At 43.9% G+C, this 23,724-nt stretch overlaps 2 protein-coding genes across 4 annotated transcripts in view; both read right to left on the reverse strand.

Moving 5' to 3' along the window:
* The window catches only part of LOC147462785 (putative phospholipid-transporting ATPase 12), a 90,548-nt gene extending 67,124 nt beyond the window's left edge, over positions 1 to 23,424 (reverse strand). For all 3 annotated transcript variants that reach the window (XM_086485495.1, XM_086485503.1, XM_086485512.1), the window contains exon 1: positions 23,191 to 23,424. The gene's annotated coding sequence lies outside the window, so the exon portion shown is untranslated. The remainder of the gene's footprint in view (positions 1 to 23,190) is intronic.
* On the reverse strand, positions 7,441 to 20,963 carry LOC147462786 (uncharacterized). Its single transcript, XM_086494708.1, has 4 exons — positions 20,736 to 20,963; positions 8,284 to 12,335; positions 8,006 to 8,206; positions 7,441 to 7,655 (listed from the first exon to the last, which is right to left on the reverse strand). Exons 1-2 carry the CDS (start codon positions 20,961 to 20,963, stop codon positions 11,442 to 11,444), a joined length of 1,122 nt encoding a protein of 373 aa, XP_086350834.1. The 3' UTR covers positions 7,441 to 7,655; positions 8,006 to 8,206; positions 8,284 to 11,441.
* Positions 23,425 to 23,724: the final 300 nt, after the last annotated feature.

The following is a 23,724-nucleotide window of genomic DNA, read 5'->3' on the forward strand; positions in this document are numbered from 1 at the left end:
TGAACAATCCGCATACATCCGTGCTCATTCATGAGTGAAATGTGCTCAACATAAAATATGTCATGCCTAGAAAAAGGGATCACATAACGATGCTGACTAAAATACAGGAAACGATCACGAATGAAACATTCGAACAATGCGTGCGTATCAATCATGCGAACACATAGTACTTCCTGTGAGGGTTCTTTGGACCAAGGCTCGAGAGCCAAGATCGGTTCTTCCTGAATGATCGAATCGTCCTGTGGGGATTCTTTGGACCTCGACCCGAAAGCCAAGATCGATTCTTCGGGATTGATCGAATCTGTAACGAGGTTAGCTTCGCTAGAAAAAGCATCCACTAACACATCATCCTTGTGAACAATCACATCATCTTCATGCAACTCATCATGCTGGTGAGAAATCACATCTTGATCATCATGCAAATCATCATGTTTGTCTTTATCATCCAAATCATCATGCAAATCATTGTCAATCAAATCATCATCATGCTTCACACAATCATGCAAATCCTGTGTCATGTTTTGGAGAAAAAGAGACTAAGAGAGTCTCCTTCTCCTGAATCCTTTCAATCTTGTTCTGCATATTAGCAATGAGAGATGGAGAATGATCAATGTCCTCTCCATGAATGACAACAGGAGAATCACTTTTGGCATTGAAGTGTTAGCCTCAAAATCAATGAGAGCGTCAGTATCACGAAACCATTGAATGCCCAAAATCATATCACATCCTGAGAGAGGAGAAACAACAAATCTTCTAGTGAAGGCATATACCTAGATGAATCCAAGATAAGCCCAGATTCACCCTTAAAGGAAAGTGCAAGGTATAGACCCATGGTAGTCACCCACAAGACAATATAACCATCAGCTCCATCATGCATAGTATTGACTAAATACCACGACATCCCCACTAACGTCGTCAGTGCCCAATAGTGGGTGTAGAACTAGGTACTAACATATGCTCCCAAACACAACACACACCACACGCACACGCACACGCACACGCACACGCACACGCACACACACATGAGCATACATCAACACAAAGTTCAGCGTACTAAGTTTCTGTCATGACTCCGGAGATCAAGCGCAAACTCAGCCATAATGAAGCCTAGCACTAAAAGAAGCGATAAATCGAAAAAATTAGCACAAAAATGAGGTAGTTGATAGGGCATACGCACCACAAAAGATAGAAAAAATTAGCACAATATCAACTGGTCGTAACTCGGACGAAAACTTCACAATGTGAAGTCTGCATGTCCGCTATATGACTAAAAAATATACCTAGATGAATCCAGGATAAGCCCAGATTCACCCTTAAAGGAAAGTGCAAGGTATAGACCCATGGTAGTCAAGTGAAGGCAGTCTATTGAATTGCAAACAACACATCAAGGCACTCTTCTGTGATGAGAGTGTCCATACCGGGACGAAAGCCAAAGACCTCGATAGGAGATCTTGATGAGCGCGGGGCGGTGTGTGCAAGTGAAAGAGCACGCGAAGAAGTGCAATGTGTGTGCAGAGAGGGGAGGCGACGGCCAGCAGGAGAGGAAGCGCTAGCAGAAGAGAGAGGACTCACGTTTTTGGGGAAAACTTAATAAGTGAGTTTTGGGTTTTCCCACTTTTATTATAAGTGACCTTTAAAAAATGTGTCCAGGTTCCAGGTTCAATATGAACTTGGACAAAGTATAAAAATGTACAAAAAAGGGTTATTTAAGCCTTTAACCCAACAACTTCCCATTTAAAGGCATAAATGGCGCCTTTAAGCTACGTGACTCCCACCATCTCTGTGCATAGATGATGTTGTGCTTTGGGTAAGCACTTAGTGAGAGCATCGGCTGGATTTTGTGATGTATGGACCTTAACCAATGTAATAAGGCCATCCTCAAGCACTTCTCGTATGAAGTGATACCGCACATCAATATGCTTTGTGCGTACATGAAGCATGGCGTTCTTTGCCAGACATATGGCACTCCGGCTATCACAACCAAGCATAGGTGCCTTGGCAGGCAAACCAAACTCACTGCATGGGCGTGCTAACCAAATAGCTTCTTTGGAAGCCTCAGTGGCTGAAATATATTCAGCCTCTGTAGTAGACAATGCAACAATCTTTTGCAATCTAGAACACCATGAAATAGCACCTCCCGCAAGAGTAAATACATAGCCACTTGTGGATTTCCGTGTATCCACATCACCAGCCATGTCAGAGTCACAAAATCCCTTCAACTCAATTGGTCCTTTACCATAGCAGAGGCATTTGTTTTTAGTCCCTTTCAAGTACCTCATAATGGACTTCACTGCATCCCAATGCAACCTGCCTGGATTAGCCATAAACCGGCTCACAACTCCCACTGCATGGGCTTGTCAGGCCTAGTAGCAACCATAGCATACATAAGTGAACCACAAGTTGAAGCATAAGGCACACTTTGCATGTCATTGGCTTCTTCCTTTGACTTGGGACAATCATCCTTGGAGATTTTAACATATGGCTGCAATGGAAGACCAAGAGGCTTTGCTTCAGCCATGTTAAATCTGTCCAGCACCTTTTCAATGTACTTTTCTTGCGACAAATACAATAGGCGCTTGTCTCTTTGCCGTGTAACACGCACTCCAAGTATATGTTCAGCTGCCCCAAGGTCTTTCATTGAAAACGCAGATTTCAGCTGCCCTTTAAGAGCATCAACAGTGCTTTTCTTTGCAGCTATCAACATATCGTCTACATAGAGCACAAGAATGATCGGGCTGCCATCATCACGTTTGGTATACAAACAATGGTCTGCATGGCTTCTTTTGTAACCATGTTTAAGCATAAAGCGCTCAAACTTCTTGTACCACTGTCTACATGATTGTTTCAGCCCATACAAGCTTCTATTGAGCATAGATACCAAATGTTCCTTGCCAGGGATGACAAAACCCTCGGGTTGCTTCATGTAAAGCTCTTCTTCCACATCACCATGCAAGAAAGCGGTATGTACATCCATTTGGTCCATTTCCAAATCAAGAGCAGCCACAATGGCAAACAATAGACGCAAAGTCGTCATCTTCACAACCACAGGAGAGAACACTTCCTGAAAGTCTATGCCCTTGGTTTGAACATATCCCTTTGCCACAAGCCTTGCCTTATACTTGGGTTTTGCATCAACAGTCTTGATTTTATACACCCATTTGTTAGGAATAGCCTTCCTTCCTTAGGGCAATTCAACCAAATCCCAAGTATGATTAGCTTGCAAAGCTTTAATCTCTTCTTGCATAGCAAGCTCCCACTTGTCGTTGTGCTCACATGTCTTTGTCTCTTTATACGTAAGAGGCTCTCCCTCATCTGTCAACATAATGTAATGCAAAGAGGGGTCATATCGACTCACAGGCCGTCTTTGACGAGTAGACCGCCTCACCCAATGATCCACATTATCCGGCAATGGATTTACATCAGGTGGCACTACAAAATCATCAACAATGGGCTGTTGTACATCATTTTCAGCATTGTTTCTTGGCTACAAATGCCCTTCAGGAGCTTCAATTTGCTGTCCAACATCATCCGGCTCAAACACCACTGGATGATCTACATTTTCAGCCATTTGTGGTGCATCCTGAGGGTCAAAAATAGGCCTAACAGGTGGCTGGTCATGCTGAAATTTCACCCTTTTATGGTTATGCTTTGAGGCACAATTGTTTTGAAGCCGCCTTGCCTCATTAAAAACAACATCGTGGCTGCGTACAACCCTTTTAAGCTAAGGTAACCAAATCCTGTAACCCATTTCGCCTTCTTCACCATATCCCATGAAGAGGCCTTTAATGGACTTCGCATCTAGTTTACTCCTCAACTCAGGTTTAACATGCACAAAAGCTTCGGAACCAAAAATGCGTAAGTGATCGTATGAAGCAGGCTTGCCAGACCAAACCTCTTCAGAGATGTCACCTTTCAAAGCCATGTGAGGGGATCGATTGCATATATGCACTGCAGTTTTCAAAGCTTCTCCCCAAAATCCATGAGAGAGATTAGCTATGGACAGCATGCATCTCACCCTCTCACAAAGTGTCCTATTGAATCTTTCAACCACGCCATTAGAAGAGGGGCTGTATGGTACAGTAAGCTCCCTCTTAATGCCCAAATTTTCACAAAACTTGTTAAATTCAGCACTTGTGTACTCCCCCCCATTGTCTGTACGCAAGCATTTTAGCTTTCTACCTGTTTGGGTGGTCACAAATGCATGAAATCTCTTAAACGCAACGAAGGCTTCATCCTTAGACTTAAGCAAATAAACCCAAATTTTCCTAGAATGATCATCAACAAAGGAGACAAAATAACATGCACCACCCATAGACTTAGTAGGCATGCTACATACATCGGAATGTACAAGATCAAGCACACACGATTTACGAGAGACACCAGAGTAATAAGAACGCTTTACTTGCTTGCCATATTGACATTCATTACAAAAGTCAAGCTTTATGCCTTTAGCATCAAGCTTGTTCAAAGTACAAAGCTTAGAAAGGCCCTTTTGGCTCATATGGCCAAGCCTCTTGTGCCACAACTCCATGTGAGAGTTAATTTCAGCCAATGCAATAAACTTGTCCGACACAGCCTTTCTATGCATGCAGTAAAGTGTCCCTTTCTTTGTGCCCTTTACAATCAGCCTTGAGCCTTTGGTCATTTTCCATGACCCTCTCTCAAACAAGATGCTGTAACCATGCATATATCCATTTGACCAACAGAAAGCAGACTCTTCTTGATTCCCGGCACATATCGAACATCATGCAAGACAATCTCATTTGTGCCATCTATGGAGAGATGCACAGTGTCAATACCCTCAATGGAACATGCATGATTGTTTCCAAGGTATACATGGCCACGCTTGCCCGCATCAAAAGTAGAGAAACACTCCTTGATAGGAGTCACATGAAATGAAGCACCAGAATCAACAATCCAAGTCTGGGACAATGCATCATTGACAGTCAACAAAGCATCAATAAGATCACTCTTGGTGATCTGCATGTCCTGTGAATGAACATTTAGAGAGGCATCAAAGTCATAAGCATCATCATCTGACAAAGTGGCACACAAGATGTCCTCTACATCTGACAGCTCCTCAATCACGACACTAGAAGCCACATTGGCCTTCTCTTTGTCCTTTGAGCTATCCTGTGCATCTGCCTTGACTTCCTTCTTCTCTTTCTTTTTGTCTCCGCCATTCTTTTTCCTTTCTAACTCAGCTTTATAGTACCTGCAATCGGGTTTCTTGTGACCTTTCCTGCCGCATTGATAGCAAGTCGAATCACCCTTGCCTTTGCTTGCATTTCCCCTTTCTTTACTCTTACTCTTACTCCTTTGTGCATAAGCATTCTTCTTTTCTATCCTGCCTCTAACCATATTGGCAGAGCTGCCTCCCTCTCCACTTGCTTTCCTCCTGATTTCTTCATTCAAAATAGAACCCCTATCACCATCAAAGGTCAAATTGGGGTTATTGGACAACGAAACCACCAAAGTTTCCCATGACTCAGGTAAGGTCATAAGCAAGAAGATAGCTTTCAGCCTATCATCTAAAGGGGGCAAGCCAAAATCCTGTAACTGCGACAAAGTACCTGCGAACAATGACAAGTGCTCTGCCGCGCTCTTGGACTCATCCAGTTGCATGCCAACAAGTTTTTGCATCAAGTGCACCTGGTTGACAGGCGGCGTATTTTCATACATTCCCTTTAACTTCTCCCACACATCAAAAGCAGTCGTGAGACCTTTCACATCAATGACGGTCTCATCTGTCATGGCCATTTTAATGTATGTAACGGCTTTCCTTTTCATGCTAACCCATGCTTCATCTGTCATATTCTGTGGCTTCACCTGTTCAAGTGCCCCTTCGCAATCCTTAAGAAATAGGATTCCCTGAATCCTGTCTTTCCAAATATCAAAACCTGTACCACCTAATCTCGAAGAGGTTCTTCACATCCGAAGAAGATGAGGCCATAGTTGCACGAAATAAGAGGGATAATACGCTGAATTTTTGGGCAAAATGAGCAAAAATCAGAGTGTAGCCTCACAGAGATGTGCACTACAACTCCACATGGTCACAAGAGCAATTTGGGGCAAAATAGGACGATTTGGGCACAAAATTCAATTTCTGAAATTTATGCGCAGGAAATTTCAACGAGCGAATTTGTGCTCAAAAACAACAAATTTAGTTTCTTTTAACCTCAGAAGACATACATAAGGCTAAGACACAGCTTTTAGAAGCATGTAAGCACAAAAGCCCCAATTTGTAGCATCAAAATTGCATGAAATTGAGCCACAGATGGTCATACATCGACAAAATTTGTCAAATGTGCGTGGATTGCATCTATTTACACTTTCCCCAATGTAATTGCACCATAAAAACACTTGCAAAAACTTGCGTAAATCTGAAATTTGCGAGCTTGTTTTTCGGCAATTTCAGGGTTTTCGGGTAGCGGGGACTTAGCAAAAGTATTCCCACACCTTAATACATCATTTGCAAAACCTGTATTTTGCTGTCATAACCTGTAATTTCCTGTTTTTTACCTAATTTCAACCTATTTTGGGTCAATTTGGGTTGCCGAGAGCTCTCTAGTGTCCGGGACGAGTCCTTTGGCGACGAAATTGCAAAATATCGCGTGAAAGTTGACCTTCTTGGCTGAAATTCAGCGTTTGCAGGTTTGGGGCAAACCCTAATCAAGGCTCTGATACCAGTTGATGAGCGCGCGGCGGTGTGTGCAAGTGAAAGAGCACGCGAGGAAGTGCAATGTGTGTGCAGAGAGAGGAGGCGAAGGCCAACAGGAGAGGAAGCGCTAGCAGAAGAGAGAGGGCTCACTTTTTTGGGGAAAACTCAATAAGTGAGTTTTGGGTTTTCCCACTTTTATTATAAGTGACCTTTAAAAAATGTGAACAATATTGAACCTAAACAATATTGAACCTGAACAAAGTATAAAAATGTACAAAAAGGGGTTATTTAAGCCTTTAACCCAACAGATCTCGGACTAACTTCGAGGCGGGCTCTCTCAACAAGAGAGGAACTGATCACATCATGCATACTACCTGGGTCAAACAATATGACAAAACGGTGCCCCAATGTACGACCATAACATTTAATGAGAGAATCATCAATGGGAGGGTCCTTAGAAACTTGGGGCACACTCGTGTTATCATTCATTGCATTGACAGAGGAAGTGGGTGTTGTGGGTTCTTTAGATTCATTCCATTCAAGCTTAGGACATGTTCTTTTTATGTGACCCTTAATGTGACAATGAAAACAACGACCTTCTTTAGAATAAGTGCTTTGCTCTTCCGACGTGATGTATCCTCCTACAATTCCTTCTGCTACCTTATCACCTAGAGTAAGCTTAGGTTTAGCAATTGTGTTAGCCTTACCCTTAGATTCATTGGAAGAATTGATGAGAGACTGTTGGAAGATTGGTTAGAAGAGTTATCATTCTTACCATTCTTACCGTTCTGAGAAGTCTGCGAGGTACTTGTCGAAGTCTTGTTCTCCTTAGGCTTTCCCTTGTTGTGATTCATCTCCTGTGCGAGAGCAATCGCTATCGCCTTGTTGAGATCGATTGGATCGAGAACCTCGACATCGTACTTGATATACTCATCCAATCCAAAAGAAAAGCCTCCTTGCGCTCATCATCCGATTTTCGTAATTGAGTGCCTAGCTGCAAAACACGATTAGAAAAAGACATGAATGGCATACCATTTTGCTTGAGAGAGCGTCAATCGTCTTTCTATCGTGCGAGATACTGAGGTGGCATAAACCGCGCCTTGAGCTTGTCTTGGAAATCAGCCCAATCGAAGGAAAGGGGTGTGAATCCGTCGACTGCCTCTAGGTGCGCGGCTAGCTGTGCCTCTTGCCATGCGTGGTACCAATTAATGGCATCACCGGCAAGGTACATAGTTGCCGTCAAATCTTTGCTATTTCCTGTTTTCTTAGTTGTCGCAAAATAAGCATTAAATTGATGCAACCAAGAATGAATAACTGTAGCATCCATCTTACCGTCATACTTACTGAAAGTCAACTTCTCTGTGTGACTGGATGGTTGAAATCCGCGTCGTGGCTTGCACCACTTGACTCCCACGATCTTTGGGTGGTTCGGTCTTCGAGGCTAGCGCTGACCTTCGTGGATTTGCTTCTTCAATGAGGGCGCCCGACGTGCATTCAGTCTAGGTCCACATGTGACACATGCTCTGTATCCGCTTGTTTGAAGCCCTGCATGTATACACATGATAACAGATAAGCTTGAGAGAAACCAAGATTTACAGTGTTTGAGTTTGAGTGTAAATCACCTGAGCATTCTGTTAGTCCGGGATAGTCTTGCATGGTCCACATTAGAATGCTTTTGATCAAAGTATTCCGTCGACCTGTGTGTCGGCTCATATCCACCACTTCTATGCCAATCCACAATTGTTGTAGCTCTTCCAATAGTGGACGAACATACACATCCATATTCTTCACTTTATACCGCCCCCGCACAATCAAGCTTATGGCATAGGTGCGCGGCTAGCTGTGCCTCTTGCCATGCGTGGTACCAATTAATGGCATCACCCGCAAGGTACATAGCTGCCGTCAAATCTTTGCTATTTCCTGTTTTCTTAGTTGTCGCAAAATAAGCATTAAATTGATGCAACCAAGAATGAATAACCGTAGCATCCATCTTACCGTCATACTTACTGAAAGTCAACTTCTCTGTGTGACTGGATGGTTGGAATCCGCGTCGTGGCTTGCACCACTTGAGAAACTCCCACGATCTTTGGGTGGTTCGGTCTTCGAGGCTAGCACTTGGGAAATAAATTCTTGAGTGCGTAGCTCCCTTTGAGCTTCATGCTCGACGTTCCTATCTGCTTTTCGTTCAATTCGTTCATCGTGCTCGCGTTCGAAAGCAAGGCCATTGGTTTCTTGTTGTGCCAACGCAACTCGATTCGCTTCTAAAGTGACGCGAGTCGCATCTTGTTGTGCCAGCATCATGTCCATCATTGACTTGACCATCATCTCCATAGGAGTTAGAACAACTCGTGGTGTAGATGGTGAAGGGGGAGGGTTGGAAAAATCTCCTGGTGGGGAGAATCCTTTGTCCCCTCTCTCATGCTCATCACATGTATGCGAAGTATCCATTCTGCTTCGGGTGAAGACCATGCACTAGAATCTTTGGTTCTTAAGTTCACGAGGAACTTGGGTTCTTGAGGGTCTTGGTTCTTGGGTTCTTGGGTTCTTGAGGATCTTGAGGTTCATGAGGTTCTTGAGGTTTTCTTTCGCTATCGCGTTGGAGAAGGATCTTCTCTTCACCCAAGTTATACTCTTTTCAGCAGGCGCACCCCTTGGCTGCCTTGCGCTCACACCAAGGTTGCTTTTTCCCACCTCACGTCGATTGGCCGGCCGCTAAGTGCACAGTCCGCTCTCAATGAGTGAAAAGAGACACAAGGGGAGGCTGGACAAGCCCTTCTTTCTTGGGATTCCTGTCACTCTTCAAAAACACAATTAGGAATCGACACGCCCAAGAGAAATTGGGTTCGTGCGACCACAATAAGCAAAAAAATTCTTGTGATTCTTGTGGTTCTTTCCTTGAGTGATACAGAACACTGCCAAAGCTCTGATACCAATGTTAGGTGCAGCGGAATGATTGTTTGCGCTTTGCTCAAGACGAGTGCTCCGAACTGTGCTCAAGGTTCCTTTTAGTTCTTATGGAAGGGAGAGCCTTCCATTCTTAGTGGAAAGTGCTATGATCACGAACAAAGTGAATGGACAATGTGCGTGCAAGTGTATGAAACTGAGAGATAGAGAGAAGAGAGATACGACACCAAAGACGTTGTAAAACCCTCCTCCGAAGGCCCCACTCTCGTCGGCGAGAGCGGTCTACGATTGATTGCACAAAGTGGTACAATGCGTATGCAATGGACTGATGCAACTTGGGACTATGCCGATGACGACGACAACTTGATGGCTGAAATTTGTGGTCTTTGTAACAGACTTGGACACTCCAAGTCAAGAATCAACCGCGACAGCACCAAATAACCACTTCAAAACAATTCACAGAATACAATAGATTTGCACTGGCCTGGCGGAGTTCCGTACCTAGAGATATTGGCCCCAAAGACTGGCGCCCCTTTCGGTATTTCTTTTTGTATTAATCAATCATCAAAGTACAAGAGAGCGGTCAGGTTTTCACTCTCAGACTCTACGTCCAGATGCCCTGAGAAGTGAGGCCCTCACCACTAATTTAAAGGTTACAAGGGATGCCCAAAAGCAGAGCCCCAAAAGCTTCAAATCAAAAGCAATTGCTCTCTCTCTCTCTCAGAGAGTCAAAACTTGAAAGCAAAAGCATTCTCTCTCTCTTTCTCATATTGTAGAGAAAAAAGCAAAATTTGCGTCACTCATCATTTTTCTTTTTTTTCTTTTTTTCTTTTTTTTAATAGCCTCCGCGATTTCTGGAAATTAGGGTTTTTGGCAGAAATTAGGGTTTGCAGGAATTTTAGGGTTTCTGGCAAAAATTAAGGTTTCTGCTGCCCGCCACGTCATCACTTTGTGACATACCCCCCTCTTGAAAGCATTGTAATCGACCGCAATTACGCCTGTAAAACCGACAAAAGCCATAAACCGTCTTAGCAGACATTGACTGTTAGTACCTACGTACTAGGAACACACATCTAGCACATGTACAAAATCGACAGTCACATCACACGACATCACAGGACACCACCAGACATCACAGGACATCACATGACATTTTACATTCATTCGGATCTTAGACAATGATTTATCGGCAATGTAGCTAGCAATCACATCTAGGTCCAATCGGGACTTCATCGATGTCCGATTGACTAACTCCTATTGCAACCATGTCTATTCGAGATCAATAAGACCAAAATGTTGCAGTCATTTCGGCTATCAGTTCCTGCACTCACAACAAGTCAAGAACAAATCAGTATCATTATCAGGAATTCCATTTCATAAAGTCATCCAACAGAATACTGTCAGCTCTCAATATCCCTGAAGCTCAGAGAGACATCAATGACTTTAGTATCAAAATCAAGGCATATGTTGACAAAGGAGTGGAGTAACTTCCCTCTTGTGCATCCCACTGCACCAGATCTTCGGCCAAGCTGAGTTTCTGGGTTCCGTTTGGAGTAGACTATGCTAAACCAAAACATCGAGGTAAAGTTTTACAATCCGAGGAGTATCTGCTAGGTCCTCCTCCTCCATCCACTTCGCATCAAATGCAAGAAAGTTCTTGAACTAAACCAAGAACCGCCTTCGGACTTTACCTTTCTTCGTATCGTTATGTGCCAAAATATGTTCAGGAACAAGGATCTCCTCGTTTTCTTCCACTTCGGGTTGCTCATCAGGCTCCCCATCATCAGGCACATCACCCTTAACAGGGTTCAAGAGACTCACATGCAATGCATTATGAATCCTCCAAGTATCTGGCAGTTTCAATCGGAAGGAGACATCACTTATCTTGGCAGTGATCTGGAAAGGTCCGTAGTATTCGTTGTGTCATGGCCTCATCTGTGGGGTAGGTCAGACTGCCAGAGTGAATGGCAAAGCCCCGCTTCGCATGACTCATCAACTCCTGAATAGAAGCTGACTTCTGTTCCAAGCAGTGATCTCGGATCTCTGTAGGTAGACCCAAGGTAAACTGCTTAATCTGTTCTCTGAACGAGATCTTCTTGAATGAAGAGGCGGGTAGAAAAGAGCTCCAGAATCTTTCACAATAAGCATTGATTGTATCTTTCTTGGTCATCCGAAGATGGTTCCAAGCAGCTCGTACATCTCGTTCATATTCTTGCGTCAACGAAGAAGAAATAAAAAGCTTTTTAAATTTCAACCATTTAACTGGCGCAGTCTTGTTTAAAAGAAGCGTGGACCACCAAGTACGAGCATTCCTCTTAAAGTAAGAGGCAACTCTCCGAATCTTGGAGTGCTCTGAATAGCGTCCTCCCGCGAAAGCGATGTCAAACTGCTGTATAAAAGACAAAGCCTTCGAAGCATCCGAGTATCTTGAAAAAGTATCAAACTTGATCGAGTGGCCACCTTCCTTAAACTCTCGGACTTTCTTGCTTTCATCTTCGAGAAAGTCATACTGGTTGGCTTTGTAAAAATTCTTCTTGTTCGCATAAAATTTTCCATGATCAGAATTTGAGCTGTCTGTAGACAAGTCCTCAGTAGAACTTTCACTCTCTAGGCGAGGTGTAGCCTTCTTCTTGCCCTTTCCGAAGCTTTGTTTCTTGCTTCGCTTTTTACCTTTTCTGTCTTCTTCGCTCGAATCCGAGAAGCTAGAAGAACTATCAGAAGAAGAAGAAGAAGAAGAACTGGGTACTCCTTCAAATCGAACACGCTTCTTCTATTTCTTTGCCTTGTCAAAAGTCGACTGACGACCCAAATAACCTGGAAAGTCAGTGCTTTTCTTCTGCTTTTTGCCGTGCTTTTTGGCTTTCTTTTGCGCGTCAAAAAGCTGAGCAATCCGTGCATCAACCACGTTCTCCAGTTCCTTCTCCGTATATTTTCTTGGAGGCAGAAGGTTTCTTGAGAGCGGGTTTCGGGAGTGGTGTTGTGGTTCTTTGCTACTCCATCAGTACCTCTTCCAAAGAGTTCTGGTTCATATATTTTGCCATCTTTGGGTCCTTGGCAAAATTGAGCATCATCTTTGTTGCATCGCCGATCAACTGGCGACGCTCCATCTCTCGCCGCTCCGCCTAAGTAGGCCAAGGCGGGCCATACTCTCTAACTGAATCTTCGTTGTGATCCCAGCCCACATCTCCAGATGCAGAGGGAGTCGATTGATCATTGCCTGAAGCCATAGGCGCCACGGAAAAAAATTCGGGGATCGGATTTTCTGTAGAAGAGAAATCGGTCGTGCTCTGATACCACTGTAACAGACTTGGACACTCCAAGTCAAGAATCAACCGCGACAACACCAAATAACCACTTTAAAACAATTCACAGATCACAATAGATTTGCACTGGCCCGACGGAGTTCCGTACCTAGAGATATTGGCCCCAAAGACTGGCGCCCCTTTCGGTATTTCTTTTTGTATTAATCAATCATCAAAGTACAAGAGAGCGGTTAGGGTTTCACTCTCAGACTCTGCGTCCAGATGCCCTGAGAAGTGAGGCCCTCACCACTAATTTAAAGGTTACAAGGGATGCCCAAAAGCAGAGCCCCAAAAGCTTCAAATCAAAAGCAATTGCTCTCTCTCTCTCTCAGAGAGTCAAAACTTGAAATCAAAAGCATTCTCTCTCTCTTTCTCATATTGTAGAGAAAAAGCAAAATTTGCGTCGCTCATCATTTTCCAATTTTTTTATTTACTTTTTTTTTAATAGCCTCCACGATTTCTGGAAATTAGGGTTTTTGGCAAAAATTAGGGTTTGCAGGAATTTTAGGGTTTCTGGCAGAAATTAAGGTTTTTGCTGCCCGCAACGTCATCACTTTGTGACAGTCTTCTATCTGTTGAATTTTGGGACTGTTTCGGTGGCTGAAAATGACTGTTTTGGCTGCGTTTTTATGGCTGAAAATGGAGGTTCTTCTGCAACCAACTAGGGATGGATCTGCTACTATGAGTACTGCTGAAAAACGCTGCTGCTCTACTGTCGCTAAGGCTGAAAATGAAAAATGCTGGACTGATCTGCTACAGAGGGGTTGCAAAGCAAAAACGCTGATGCATCTTCTGCTACAGATGGGCTGAAAACCAAAACGCTACTGCCTTCCTCTAGCGTTAGTGAGATGCTGGAGTGCTGAAGGCGATGCAGAGTTGGAAACGCTATGGCTCTGTGTTGGTGGCGACACATGCAAGGGCTGATATGCCGGATCTTGTGGAGGTACTACTGGGAAACCGAAAACGCTACCTGCTGCTGTGAGAGGAAACGCCAAGGTTTGGGGGGGGGGGGTCCTGCGGTTCTGCTGAGAAGTTTCCTGGTGAGCGGGGAGCTCCTGCTGCCTCTTCTGCCATTTTAGTGCTAACTTGCGTTTGCTTATATATTAACTTAGCAAAATTGCCCTACCTACTTTTGTTGGAAAGTCACTTATAAATAATAAGTGAAAATACCAAAAATAGGCAAAATAGGCTAAATGCACTGGAAAATTCCCTTGACTGAATCTGATGGATCCTTAAGGGATTGATGATCATGTTGTGTGCAACCAGAGGATATACATCTATGGTAAGTGATTGGGCATGCACGGTCTACGAATAGACTCACACAAGTGCCAGATCACTGCTAATCTAGACTTGACTGGACTGACTGAACCCTAATCATGCTGTAGCTTGTCCACGGACACATAGGGCTGGATGTGTCACGTGACACTTGGGAGTGTCCAAGTCTATTACAATTGCTACTCATCATTAGCCTCATCATCATCTGCATTTTCAGCCTTTCATTCCTCTAACATCAGGAGTGCAAATCAGCCCCAAAATTAACCTTTGGCGGCCATCAACAACTCCACATGTTAGGTGCAACGGAATGATTGTTTGCGCTTTGCTCAAGATGAGTGCTCCGAACTGTGCTCAAGGTTCCTTTTGTTCTTATGGAAGGGAGAGCCTTCCGTTCCTTTAGTGAGAGAGTTCAATGGACACAAACAAAGTGAATGGACAGTGCGTGCAAGTGTGAGACTGAGAGATAGAGAGAGAAGAGAGATACGACACCAGAGAAGACGTAAAACCCTCCTCCGAAGGCCCCACTCTCGTCGGCGAGAGTGGTCTACTTATGATTGCACAAACTGGTACAATGGTGATGCATGAGACTGATGCAAGTCTAGGCTATGTCAACAATGACGACGGTGATCGCGAAGTCGACCTACGGGCTGAAATCTGCAATCTTTCTACTGCTGTCCAAAAACGCTATGGGTTGAAATCTGCTACAATCCAAAAACGCTGATTTGGCGGTTGTTTTCTGTGGGTCTTTGATGCTGAAAATCTGCAGGTTTAGGGCTGAAACTGAGGTTCCTAAAGGCTGAAAACCGATGGTCTATCCGGGCTGAATCTGCTATTCCTTAGGACTGATCTTGCAAGTCTTCTAACGCTGAAATCGCTGCAAATATGCAAAGGCTGAAATCTTCAAAAACGCTAGGCTGATGTTCTGCAAAAATGCTAGGCTGAGGTTCTGCAAAAACGCTAGGCTGAGGTTCTGCAAAAATGCTATCTGCTGGGGGTTCTGCTGGCAATGATGCTGATGCAAAAACGCTATGCAATGGGGTCTTTCGTCGCTGTGATCTACTAATGAGAAAACGCTAGGGCTGATTCTTCTTGCTTGGTGGGGGAAACCGCCAAGGTCTTGTTGAGAAATTGCCTGCTGAGCTTGGCTACTGTTGCCTCTTCTCCCAAATAGTGCTAGCTCTAGTTTGCTTATATACAAACTTACTAAATTTGCCCTACCTACTTTTCAACAAAAGTCACTTAAAAATAATAAGTAAAAAATGTCAAAAATAGGTACAATAGGCTAAATGCACTAGAAAATTCTCCTGACTGATTCTGGTGGATTTTGATGGAAATGCTTATGATTATGCTGTGTGCAACCAAAGGATATGCATCTACACTAAGTGGTTGGGCATGCACGGTCTACGAATAGACTCACAAAAGTGCCAGATCACTTCTAATCTAGACTGACTGGACTAACTGAACCCTAATCATGTTGTAGCTTGTCCACGGACACATAGGGTTGAATGTGTCACGTGACATCCCCTCCTTTTCAAAGTGAGGTACTGGTACCGAACTGTATGGCATCGAGGGAGATCGCCAATAGCATCCGGAATCCTGGAAGGGACTCTTCGCCGGCCCACTCTGATGCGTGGGTCATGCGATACTTGAACTTCATAAAGGTCTGCAATGCTTGCTTCTTTGGGCCGCACCAAAAGCGACAGTCTTCTGTGGCTCCTTCGATGCTTTAACTTTGTCTATGGACGTGGGTTCACCTTCTTCAAGAATCTCAGAGGCTGAAAATTCCTAAACCCATTTCCAACACAAAACCATGAACATACCTATTCCATGTAAAGTGAGTGGAAAAAATATTGTCTTCCTCAAAGACTGTACATGCAATGTAGATGAACAAATAGACGGAATGCCAAACGGTTCACCACACACACACAAACAATGAGATCTAATATTTCTCTAATGATCTAAAGCAATCAACTGTGGCAATTCACAACGGAAATGCCCATGCTTAGTACTCATACTTTCATGTGCTCTTTCTTCAATTGTGTCGTGCTAAGGAAGAGACATGGAATGTGACTTACTTGAATGCATACTTTTCAGCTTTTCATGAACAATCCGCATACATTTGTGCTCATTCATGAGTGAAACGTGCTCAACGTACAATATGTCATGCCTAGGAAAAGGGATCACATAAAGACGCTGACAAAAATACAGGAAACGATCACGAATGAAACACTCGTACAATGCGTGCGTACTAATCATGCGAACACATAATACTTCCTGTAAGGGTTCTTTGGACCTAGGCTCGAGAGCCAAGATCGGTTCTGCCTGAGCAGGTTCTTTGGACCTAGGATCGAGAGCCAAGATCGGTTCTTCCTGAGGGGGTTCTTTGGACCTAGGCTCGGGAGCCAAGATCGATCCTTCGTGATTGATGGAATCTGAAATGAGGTTAGCTTCGCTAGAAAAAGCATCAACTAACTCATCATCCTTGTGAACAATCACGTCATCTTCATGCAACTCATCATGCTTGTGAGAAATCACATCTTGATCATGCAAAGCATCATGCTTGTGAGAAATCACATCTTGATCATGCAAATCATCATGCTTGTCATTGTCATGCAATTCTTCATGCAAATCATTGTCATTCAAATCATCATGCTCATCATTATCATTCAAGTCATCATGCTTCTCATAATCATGCAAATGCTATGTGTCTTGCTTTGAAGAAGAAGAGACTGAGAGAGTCTCCTTTTCCCGGATCTCGTGCATCTGTGCCTGAACTTGAGAAAAGAGTCACAAGAACTCTTTCATGTGTTGGTCGCTCTTTCCTTTGACGATGGCTGCCATTCTTTCTTGGTGTTTGCGCTCCATTTCTACTTTTCTTTCTACTCTTCTTTCTGCGTGTCTGCGTTCCATTTCTGCAATTCTTTCTGCATTTCTTGCTTCGCGTTCTAACTTTCTTTCCATAAACATCTAGTCCAAAGCCTCCATAGGAGTTAGGGCAATCCTTGACGTAGATAGGGAAGGGGGAGGAGGGTCGGAAAAACCTCCTGGTGGGGAAAATTCTTCTTCGCCTCTCTCATGCTCATCGCCTCCAAGCGAAGTATCCATTCCGCTTCGAGTGATGACCATTCTGAAGTCGTGGGTTCTTGTGGTGTTGGGTTCTTAAGTTCACGATGAACTTGGCTTCTTGAGTGTCTTTGGTTCTAGGGTTCTTGAGGGTCTTGAGGTTCTTCTTTCGCTTGCAATCTGTGTTTGAGAAGGATCTTCTCTTCACCCGAGTTCTACTCTTTTCCGCGGGCGCACCCCTAGGCGGCCTTGCGCTCACACCAAGTTTGCTTTTTCCCACCTCACGTCGATTGGCTGGCCGCTAAGTGCACGATCCGCTCTCATGAGTGAAAAGAGACACAAGGGAAGGCTGGGCAAGCCCATCTTTCTTGGGATTCCTGTCACTCTTCAAAAACACGATTAGGAATCGACACGCCCAAGCGAACTTGGGTTCGTGCGACCGTAACAAGCAAAAAAAATTCTTGTGATTCTTGTGGTTCTTTCCTTGAGTGATACAGAACACTGCCAAAGCTCTGATATCAATGTAAGGTGCAGCGGGAATGAATGTTTGCGCTTTGCTCAAGATGAGTGCTCCGAACTGTGCTCAAGGTTCCTTTTGTTCTTATGGAAGGGAGAGCCTTCCGTTCCTTTAGTGAGAGAGTGCAATGGACACAAACAAAGTGAATGGACACAGTGCGTGCAAGTGTATGAGACTGAGAGATAGAGAGAGAAGAGAGATACGACACCAGAGACGTTGTAAAACCCTCCTCCGAAGGCCCCACTCGTCGGCGAGAGTGGTCTACTTTTGATTGCACAAACTGGTACAATGGTGATGCATGAGACTGATGCAAGTCTAGGCTATGTCAATGATGACGACGATGATCACGAAGTCGACCTACGGCCTGAAATCTGCAATCTTTCTACTGTTGTCCAAAAACGCTATGGGCTGTGTTGCTAATTGGACTATGTTCTTATTTTTTTTAATGATTAATCTCTTTTTAGGATATTTTATTATGTGCACTAAGAACTGTTAAAAGATTGTAGCTACAGGAACTGCCATCAAGAACAGACAAACTCTGATGTGTCATTTGATGGGTGACAGTAAACATCGCGAAGGAGTTTCCGTAAGTTCGGTGGAAAGGGCCGGGTTACGAGTGCCCCAGATGCGTCACATGATGGGTGACAGGTGCATCAGTAAGGGGGCATCCCGTAGGCTAAGGAGGAAATCCGAACAGAGTAAGAAAATACGCGTAAGAACGCAAGCACAAGATTAAAGATGGATTCAATGAAGCTTTTTACGAATGGCAGGAACAATCGCGGGAGGACACATGTTTTCCCGCGAGGAGTCTGTGTCTGCATTGCATCTGTGTCGTGTCCTGCACCCGGGGACGCCTGGAACGTGTCCGTGTAGCATTCTTTTCATTAACTAAGTGAGTTTTTGAAGTTTGAACAGGTTTACACTTTATGTTATTAAAGTGGCCGGTCACTTTTAAGTGACCAGGCCTTTATTAATAAAATAAAGCAAGTCCCTCAAAAAAAAAAGGCAGCGCTAGAAAGGGGGGGGAGGGGGGGGGGGGGGGGGGGGGGGGGGGCTGAATTTGCGATCTTTCTCTCTCCTCTCTCTAGGAGCGCCAAGCTCTGCTTTTTGGGCCCCTATTCCCGCCAGGTGCCAGGGCCTATAAAAGGACAGCCAACGTTCAGTTTCTGGACATGCGGGAAGCAGCAGAAAGTGCTAGCGCTGGGATTCTGGAGCAAGGACTGGCGACGGAAACTGCAAGTGTTCGTGTGACGACTGAGTACGGAGGTCGTTTTTTCGAGTAAGGAGCGACAGGTATATAGTGTTGATACGCATTGAGAATTGTTGCTTTGTGTGGTTTGTTTTGCAAGAACCTCCCATCTTACGGGAAAGTTCGGCTTTTCGCCTGAGTCCCTTACGGGAAAGTACGGCCTCGGGCCTAAGTCCCTTACGGGAAGGAACGGCCTTGTGCCCAAGCCCTTTACAGGAAAGCACGACCTTCGGGTCTAAGATTACAGAACGGAGGGGTTTCCTCGGGTTCTCGTGCTTGCATAAGAATTCTCCCTGAATAAAAGAATACTCTTAAGGGGGGGGGGACCAACCCATCTTCTGGTCCCCAATACTGTGTCAATCTTCTCCCTTCTCTCATGTTTGCAAAGTATTATAATTTTCGGATTTTCTAAGTGCTCCTGTACGCTCCCGTTTTGTGACAGGCTGAAATCTGCTACAATCCAAAAATGCTGATTTGGGGGCTGTTTTCTGTGGGTCTTTGACGCTGAAAATCTACAGGTTTAGGGCTGAAAACTAAGGTTCCTAAAGGCTGAAAACTGATGGTCTATCCGAGCTGAATCTGCTATTCCTTAGGGCTGATCTTGCAGGTCTTCTAATGTTGAAACCGTTGCAAATATGCAAAGGCTGAAATCTTCAAAAACGCTAGGCTGATGTTCTGCAAAAACGCTAGGCTGAGGTTCTGCAAAAACCCTATCTGTTGGGGGTTCTACTGGCGATGATGCTGATGCAAAAATGCTATGCAATGGGGTCTTCCGTCGCGGTGATCTGCTGATGAGAAAACGCTAGGGCTGATTCTTCTTGCTTGGTGGGGGAAACCGCCAAGGTCTTGTTGAGAAGTTGCTTGCTAAGCTTGGCTCATGTTGCCTCTTCTGCCAAATAGTGCTAGCTCTAGTTTGCTTATATACAAACTTACTCAATTTGCCCTACCTACTTTCCAACAAAAGTCACTTAAAAATAATAAGTGAAAAATGTCAAAAATAGGTAAAATAGGCTAAATGCACTGGAAAATTCCCCTGACTGATTCTAATGGATTCTGATGGGAATGCTTATGATCATGCTATGTGCAACCAGAGGATATGCATCTACACTAAGTGACTGGGCATGCACGGTCTACGAATAGACTCACAAAAGTGCCAGATCACTTCTAATCTAGACTGACTGGACCCTGATCATGCTGTAGCTTGTCCACAGACACACAGGGTTGGATGTGTCACGTGACACCACATGGAGACAGATCCAAAGGTGCATCAAATCAGCCCCGGAGGTGCTTCATCTTGAAGAGTTACCAAAGAGACATTCCCCATTCGAGTCAGTAGAGTCTGCACTTGAGGTATTGCATGTGTGTACATTCCATTTACGCAATCAAAAGCAAGTACCACATCGGCAACACTGTGGGGGTCCCTTGAGAGGGTTGGTTGGGACCCCATGGGATGTCATTCTCCTCCTCCCCCTCTCTTTCTCCCTCTACACATCTATACCTCTCTCATTCCCTCTCTTCAGGGAAATAAAAGAAACCATCACTCATGCTAAGTTGCAGTCATTAACGTAAGGAAAGAAGTAAAGATTTGTGAAGTGTAAATCCTGAGTCTTCACCATTTCAATCCCGCTGCACCTCACAAAGTATCTAGCAACTTCAGTCAAAAGAATACATCGTTGATCTTTTCCTGAATCTATAGGGCCCATAGTATCGCACACAAGAAGCTTCTCCTTATCCTTCCTCTTATGTTGGCATGCTTTCTCAAACCAAAGTAGCACCCAATCGTTCCCCTTCAACTACAGTTGCATCGATGCTTGTCTGCCGCCTTCTTATGCATGCTTGAAACTTCTCCCAAGCCTCCTTTACCTTAGCAAAAGCATTCTGCAGATCCTGTGTGTACCGATCTGCTTCACAAATCTTGTCCTTGGTGCACAAAATCGATGGAACCTTTTTGATACCCTCGACAATCTCAAATGGCGCCTTCCCTGTAGACATATGAACAGTGTTTTTGTAAGCAAGCTCCACCAACACCAAATACTTCTCCCGTTGAGTCTCAGAGATATAGGACTTCAACAAATCCAAAACCACTAAGTTGGCTATCTCCGACAATTCATCGGTCTATAGATGAAACGAAGAAGAAAATTTAAGCTATGTGTCTTTATTCTCCCACACTGCTCTCCAAAACAAGCTCGTGAATCTAGGGTCTCTATCTGACACTTGCATGCCATGTAATCTGAAAATGTACGTGTAATGTGCAGGGGAAGTGATTTATGGTGATTTAACTTAGGATGAGTGCTCGGTGCGTACTCAAGGTTCCTTTTACATACATATAGATCTTGTATTGTACACTATTTGGTACAATATGGATCAGTACATTGAATATATGCTGGTGTGCTAGCCCCAGTGTGACATGGGCCTCAGTAGTAGAACAACCGCACATGAAGTGGTGTTTATGTTGATGTGGTCCTTTTGGCTCTGTCACCTTATCTTCCGTTGCACCTTAAAAGACGGTTGAAAAAGCATTGTGGTTGTAGATTACAGTGGGAAAAAGGATGGGGATAGAGGGAAAAACAAGCAGATGGCAGTAGTGATAGACTCAACCAATCAAGGCAACAAAGTTTAGTCCATTGGCATATGCCTCTTGCATGCTTCAGCTAGAGAAGGCATGTAAATGGAAGAGGGGGGTAAAACGCAGATCAAAACAGGAGACTTTGACATTTGTGTCAAGAGTTCAAAGTGCGTGCATCTGGTAAGGAACACCCTTGACATACACTTTGAATGTGTTATGTTTGCAATTCAACAAAAGGAATATTTTGAGTGTACTGCGGTCTATAAATCATTGTTCTAAATGGTGATTGGTGCTCAAATGGTATTCCTATGATGACAAGCTGAAAATCGCAATTTTCAAGGTGTCTTCAGTGCATAGCAACTAAAATACGCGTATTTTATTTAGAATACAGGACGGCCTGTATTGACACGTACAGTTTGTCTCATAACATTTTCTACTTTGGCGTTTTCTTGCTCAAAACGTATTCTATGCTAATGTCTAATCAAGTGTGTTTTAGAGCTTCTGGTGCTTGTTTATATATGCTATGGTTAAACATCGAAGAGGCATTGAGGAGGTGCATGACCCGCTTTATTTGTCCTTATTAAAGTATCATATCTAAAAAAGTTGACGTATTTAATGGAACTTATCCAATCACTACTCAGGTGTGTCAGAAAATAACTCAAGCAGTGAGCGTTGAAGACATAGATTTTCTATACATTGGGCATAGTCTCTCTCTCTCTCTCTCTCTCTCTCTCTCTCTCTCTCTCTCTCTCTCTCTCATATATCCCCCCGAGCAGAAAACAGTGGTGTTAAATAGGATCCTTATACATTTGGTAATATACATCTCATCCGATTGGAGCACTTTTGAGTCAATATTTGTTCTCATTAATTTGTTCTTTTGAAACCCCTGAAGTGGATTATATGAATATTCTGTAGGCCAACTTCGGCCACTACAAGAAGTTAGTAGCTTTCTTTGTTTCTTTCTTCCTCATATGTGCACCTTCTTGCTTCCATGCTTGTGCAAGTTTAACTGAGTACAAGCGCCACAACTAAATAAGCATAACTCAGCAAATGAGCAAATGATACTATTAAAGGGCTGCTTAACCATTCTGGTGTAAGGGCTTTTGACAAAAACTGCAATGAGGGCCAACCTGAAATCAAAAATGTAGAGAATTCCTCGACAACATCATAAGTGACGCAGCAAAGGAAGTGACTCTGAACCAATTTACCAACTTGCATGTAGCATGCAACTCTTCAGACTTCCACATGAAATAAGCATTCTACCCAACATTTCATCTTTGATCAAGAATGAATGCTAGCCACATGGGAGCCCTTCCCTAATCGTACTTTCAAACGGTTTACATAGCTAACCTGGCGATTAGCTATGTCCAATACTAGGCAACATTTGGACCAATCTTCTTAACAATGCAAAATGGTCCACGATAAAACAAAGTAGATGAGCCATACTTATTCCAGGAAATGTTGACTGAGTATCCATGAATGCGAAATGATAAGCCAGGAAAAGCTTGACAAGGAGGAGTCTCAACACTCATCAAAGCATTCATACCCTAGTCACCATGGCATGCAACAGCTAATAAACTGGGAAAAAAGAGGAATGAAGCAAACAAAATGCATTAGAGGAGCTGAGATTGGCGTAGATCCATAATTGCTGACCTGGAGAACGGCTTGAAGAGAAAATGGGAGAGTGGGTTTCCGTTATTGGAAGCAAACTCCTGAGATTCGGAACATAGAGGAGAGCTTGTCGACTGTCATTTTCACCTACTGGCGAGGAAGCTCCCTGGCATCGACAGAAGGATTTGGGAAGAAGCGTCAATGCATGTCTTTTGCAGCCACAAGAACACAGTAATGGGTCGCGAGGAACGTGTCCTCACATAAATCTCGCATCCAACCGTCCAAATTTTTTCACATCACGACGTTAAAATACTCTTCTTCTTCTCTTGAACAGCAGGTCTTGAGTTCAACTCTCCTCGTCGGATAGATCTTTAGGGTCTCTTCGGATATCTTCCTATGACGTTAAAATTCTCTTCTTCTTCTTCTTCTTCTTCTTCTTCTTCTCTCTCTCTCTCTCTCTCTCTCTCTCTCTCTCTCAAGCCTCATCTACATTTCACAAGGCAATGCCTCAAGATTAATTGACACAGACCACCCACTGAAGATCAATGGTTCCTATCAAAGGCGTGACCGACGTTC

The sequence above is a fragment of the Adiantum capillus-veneris genome, chromosome 2 (genome assembly GCF_014529385.1).
Source record: "Adiantum capillus-veneris isolate H3 chromosome 2, ASM1452938v2, whole genome shotgun sequence".
Lineage (NCBI taxonomy): Eukaryota > Viridiplantae > Streptophyta > Polypodiopsida > Polypodiales > Pteridaceae > Adiantum > Adiantum capillus-veneris.